Below are 5,579 nucleotides of genomic sequence, written 5' to 3'. Positions count from 1 at the left end.
GCGATGATAAGCTCTGAGCGTGTATAGTGTGCCGCGGTACGGTAAAGCCCTGTGGCCCTGCTATAGAGCTATACGCTGACCACAGCCCCGCTCAACCTATAGCTCAGCCTTTTAAAAGAAAATGTCATGGTTGGCCACTTTTGTCCTTGCCGTGCACATGTGTGTGCGCACGGATGTGTGCAAGCGTGTGCAACTCTGTCTGTGTGTGTGTGTGTGTGTGTGTGTGTGTTTTTAGTCACACGTACCTACTCGCCTGATGTGCGTGTGTCATTTCAAAAGGGTCATGGCTGAAAGGTGGCTGTGTCGTCAAAATACTGAATGGTGACCTCTATGAGGCCCGTGTGTGTGTTGTTGTGTGTGTGTGTGTGTGTGTGTGTGTGTGTGTGTGTGCGTGTGCGTGTGCGTGTGCGTGTGTGTGTGTGTGTGTGTGTGTGTGTGTGTGTGTGTGTGTGTGTGTGTGTGTGGCGGTAGGGGGGGGGGTTGTGTATTCTATAGGTTAACTCTAGCAGTTTGTAGTCAAGTCGAACCATAGGCTGCGAGACAATAGGCAGTAAAAAGGTAAGAGTGGTGGTTTGTGACGTAGCCGCGGGGCGGTGGCGGCGCGGGGGTATAAGAAGGGTACGGAAAGCCTCCTAGCATCACAGCACGCCGACTCCCCAACTAAGCAACCATGGGCAAGGTACGAGCAGACACACCTACAGCCACCAGCACTTTAGCAGAGGGCTAGCCCTGAGCTAGGGACATGGAGCTATGGGGCCTAGCAAAGGGAAATAGGGTTAGGGGTTAGCAAGAGGGAGAAATGGTTAAGGCAGGATAGATTAAGGGAGCGAGAGAGTTAGGGGTTAGGGAGGGGGGCTTAAGGGAGAGAGATAGTTCAGGGGAGAGTTGATTTCTGTCGAGAGAGGGTCACGGATTGAGGAGAATGATGATAAAGGGTTAATAAAATATAAAAAAAGGGAGAGCGATGGTGATAGAGAGAGGGTTATGGGTTAGGGAGAGGTTATGCAGTTAGGTTACTGGTGTAAAATAGGGGGGATCTGCTGGGTTTATCCCAACACAGGATAAACCCAGCAGATCTAGTTTGTGAAGGTACAGGATTTGATTATGAGCGAAGAGCAGAACACACACTAACTATTAGATGTGTTACAGGGAGAACAGTACCCCCTAGAGTCCACCAGCAAGAACTGCAAGCAGTCAAATAAACCTCTGCACTGATGTCCACATGAATGACACTCTCCCTCTGTCTCTCTCTCTCTCTCCCTCTGTCTCTCTCTCTCTCTCTCTCTCTCCCTCTGTCTCTCTCTCTCTCTCTCTCTCTCTCTCTCTCTCTCTCTCTCTCTCTCTCTCTCTCTCTCTCTCTCTCTCTCTCTCTCCCTCATCCTCTCTCTCTCTCTCTCTCTCTCTCTCTCTCTCTCTCTCTCTCTCTCTCTCTCAGATCATCTTCTACGAGGGCCGTAACTTCCAGGGCCGCCACTGGGAGTGCAACAGCGATTGCATGGACACCTTCAAGCACTTCAACTGCTGCAACTCCATCCGCGTCAGCGGCGGCCACTGGGTCGGGTACGAGAAGCCCAACTTCATGGGCTACCAGTACATCCTGAACCAGGGCGAGTACGCCGACTACCACAGCTGGATGGGCTACAACAACTGCATCCGCTCCTGCCAGATGTATCCCCCCGTGAGTCCCGTCAAAATGACCCCTCCCCCTTCCCTCCACACACACACGTCCCAAACCGAAGCTTACATGTGTCCATCGTTTGATGCCTCTCCCCGTCCTCCTTCTCCTCCTTCAAGTCCCCTACTCCTCCTCCTCTTCCTCCAAGTCCCCTACTCCTCCTCCTCTTCCTCCTCCTCCTCCTTTAGTCCTCCACTCGCTAAAGGCCTCTCCTCCTCTCTCTATCTCCACTCCTGATCTCTAATGTCACATTAACCCTCTTGCTCCCAGAGGAAAAGCAAATATACATTCTGAAGATAACAGCTCTGTGAGAGATTCACATCTAACGACTATTTCCCATATTAACCAAAATATAATTTAGTCTGTAAAACGTCATGACTATTAGCAAACGCTACAAGTGACCGGGTCGAAGTGCCTTAAATGTGCTTGCTCTATCTGACATGCAGCCAAGAAAACTAAGGCATTCCTTTCATAATGATCCCTGAACCAAATATTTGATTTAATCTGCGGTACAGGCTCCTGCTGCTCCATTAACCCTAACCCCCTCTCTCCCCCGTCGGCCCCGCAGTACAGGGGCTCCTACAGGATGAGGGTGTACAACAGGCCTGAGATGATGGGCCCGATGATGGAGTTCATGGAGGACTGCCCCAACGTGTACGACCGCTACCACCACCACGACATCTTCTCCTGCCACATCATGGAGGGCTACTGGATCTTCTACGAGCACCCCAACTACAGGGGCCGCCAGTACTTCATGCGCCCCGGCGAGTACAGGGCCTGCAGCGACTGGGGCTGCCACAACCCCATGATCGGCTCCTTCAGGAGGATGAGGAGCAGCGTGTAACTGTTTCACAATAAAAGATGAACCTTTTTTGTTTTCAAACTGAAAAGCGTTTGCGTTGTCTTTTCTGTGATTAACAGCGAAGGCGAAGGGTTACTTGAGTTTTTCCACTGAAGCTAAAGTACTGATAGCCACTGATCAGGATCATTGGCATCAGGATCTTATTGGACAGTGAATATACTATTTACAACAATGTAGTCATTTCGAAAAACGGTTCACCATAGCAAGATACAGGATAGTCTTAATGACCTCAGTATTGTGTTAAATGCCTTGTTTGACACCAACAGAAACAACCGTCAGATACATGTACATCATACTCTCATTGGCTTTGCTGTGATCACAAATCCTCATTAATTTCTGACATTAATTCCAACATTGATAAAGCCAGGCAGGCAATAGGCGGTAGAGTTGTCCCTCACTATTGTAGCCCGTGTAAAAGTGCAACTGGACACCATTTTCAATGGACAGACAAGAGATTTGACCGAGACAATGCCTCTGCCTGCTGCCCTCACCAGTCCTATGGTGCTGGGCCCGGCTATTGAAACCATAGTGCTGACACCACACAGCCTAACGCTCCACAAAGCCCCTTGATCCCACGGGGGTCTATAAAGAGCCCGGGTCCTGGTCTGAACAACCAAACACAGTCACCATGGCAAAGGTAAGTCGCTCTACTGCTATCTATCGCTTGTGTTTCAACGACTCAATCCACTGTAATGACCTGCCGAACTGCTGCCATCATCCCGAACATGTTGATGGATTTTGTTTTATGGGATGTGTCTGCATGTTGGGGCCAAGGGATAATTTGCAGCTGATGGTCGTATTTTAATAATTATATACAGGCCTACATCAGTTAAGAGGAAGCATGAAGTCAGAGTTCACTCTATAGGTAGAGTTTGTTGTTGTTATTATATTGTTATTAAGGCAGAACTGTTTTCCAGCATTTGATACAGGATGTATCTATCAAAGACTACAGAGCTGCAGTGAGGACACTACAGTTAGTATGTACAGTAAAATAAGTACAAATCAGAGAGGTATTATGGAAATACTTAAAATTCAATAATGTGTAACACTCCTGATTTCAACAAGAACACCTATTTACGAACACATTTAATTTGGGAGTATTATTTTCTGAACTTCTCCGGAGGCTACAATTAATGTGTTGATTTTATGATCTCAAAGGCAATTGCATGTTTGCTACTGTAGGATAGCAGAAATACGAGTAGGCAATAGGCATACACCTAAAATTCTTCAATTTTAAACACCAAAATCACTATATTATTTATAAATATGATCAATGATAAATTCAATTATAATAGCTGGCAGGGGAAAACAAATCTGGTCTGGCTTGTGAAGGCCCTGAGCCTGTACCAACGGTACAAATGGAAGCCCTGGTACAAAGTTGCACCAAACCATCAGTACAACTTTAAAGTTGCGAAACACTGATTCTAACCAAACACCCATTTCCTCTTCCTCCAGATCATCTTTTACGAGGACAAGAACTTCCAGGGCCGTCACTATGAGTGCAGTATCGACTGCTCCGAGATGCACAGCCACGTCAGCCGCTGCAACTCCATCAAGGTGGAGAGCGGCAGCTGGGTGGCCTACGAGAAGTCCAACTACAACGGCTACCAGTACCAGCTGAACAAGGGCGACTACCCCGACTACCAGCGCTGGGCCGGCTTCAATGACTGCATCCGCTCCTGTCGCATGGTGCCTTCCGTGAGTCCAAACCACACCGTTTGAGTTCATGTATAATTGTGTTATTCATTATCTTCACACAAACACACACAGACATACAATGCTTTTCAATTACGTTCTAAAACATAGAAATCGTTTTTTTGACCAATTTGCACACAAGACTGGATTGCAAAAATTGTGTTTGCTTGAAAATCTCTTTCATGACAAAAGAAAAAGAGCAACTACTTAAAGAGCATCTACACATGAGACTACTTTTGTTGGTTTGCTGCCATCTATTGGTTGAACTAAGTAACTACTATGAAATATCTGGTATCTTAGTACAGTTGTACTTCCAATGAGTAAAGCCATACTTTAATGTGAGGCATGTTCAATAGAGCTATATTTGCTCGTGGGGATGCAATCCATACAGTTCTCTAAGCACCATTCCTCCTCTTCTTCAGTACCGTGGCAACTTCAAGATCAAGGTGTTCGAGCGCTCAGACTTCATGGGTCAGAACATGGAGCTGAGTGAGGACTGCCCCGACCTGATGGAGCGTTTCCACACCCGCGACATCTCCTCCCTCAATGTGATGGAGGGCTACTGGATGCTCCACGAGCACCCCAACTACAGGGGCCGCCAGTATTTCCTGAGCCCCGGCGAGTACAGGAGGTACAGCGAGTGGGGAAGCTCCAGCCCCACCTTCGGCTCTCTGAGACGCTTCACCGAGCCCATCTGAATCGTCCACCGTAGCCCTTGCCAACCCCCCCCCCCTCCCACAGCTAGCTAGCTAGTTAGCGAAGCTATCTTGCTAGTTTTTGAGCCAAGCTCACTAGTTAATGAAGCTAGCCAGCTAGTTAGCTAGGTACAACACCATTATTTTTTTCGATTGTGGTCTTGCTACCTTGGAACCTCAAACTTTGAACCTTAACATTAGCACGATGATTTGGGGATTAAAGTATGTCTGATGTTAGGGCTTTCAGGGCTGAACCCTCCCCCCCGACCTCTGACCCCTCCCCCCTGTGCTGAACCAAAGCGATGCTAAAGATAATTCACCAATGATGTTAGTCTTGCTTCGCTTTGGTGGTCTGGGAACAGCTGTGGTCCCTCCTGTCCTTCCAGAAACTGAATAAAACTTGATGAAAGTCAATTTAAACGAGAATTCTTCTTTTTAACTTTTGAGGTCATGCTGTGTCCCTCCGATTGGTCCGAGGGGAGTGGGGGCGGGACAGGTGGGGGTGGGGGTGGTAGATGTCAAATCCAAGGTTTCACCTTACTCTTGAGGTTCACTGATTGGACGTTGAACAATCACCGGAAAAAACGCTCTCTCTTTCGTACAACAAAATGTAGGAATTCTGCAGGCAGCCCTCCGACCCTGAGCACACACT

The 5,579-nt window shown here is 47.8% G+C and overlaps 1 protein-coding gene across 1 annotated transcript; it reads left to right on the top strand.

Moving 5' to 3' along the window:
* Positions 1–670: 670 nt before the first annotated feature.
* LOC130371856 (beta-crystallin A3-like) lies at positions 671–4,930 on the top strand. Its single transcript, XM_056577716.1, has 5 exons — positions 671–679; positions 1,409–1,678; positions 2,244–2,515; positions 3,977–4,235; positions 4,655–4,930. The coding sequence occupies exons 1-5, from the start codon at positions 671–673 to the stop codon at positions 4,928–4,930; spliced, it is 1,086 nt and encodes a 361-aa protein (XP_056433691.1).
* Positions 4,931–5,579: the final 649 nt, after the last annotated feature.

This window comes from Gadus chalcogrammus, chromosome 18, assembly GCF_026213295.1.
Source record: "Gadus chalcogrammus isolate NIFS_2021 chromosome 18, NIFS_Gcha_1.0, whole genome shotgun sequence".
In the NCBI taxonomy this organism is placed as follows: Eukaryota; Metazoa; Chordata; class Actinopteri; order Gadiformes; family Gadidae; genus Gadus; species Gadus chalcogrammus.
The sequence above is the reverse complement of the archived record's forward strand: the minus strand, read 5'-3'. Positions and strand labels throughout refer to the sequence as shown.

What these genes read in the sequence shown, in the direction of transcription:
- LOC130371856 (XM_056577716.1), top strand. An exon ending in AGGAGGATGAGGAGCAGCGT is followed by an intron (nt 2,516 to 3,976) that starts GTAACTGTTTCA and finishes ACCAAACACCCA; the next exon opens with TTTCCTCTTCCTCCAGATCA. An exon ending in CCTGTCGCATGGTGCCTTCC is followed by an intron (nt 4,236 to 4,654) that starts GTGAGTCCAAAC and finishes CCTCTTCTTCAG; the next exon opens with TACCGTGGCAACTTCAAGAT.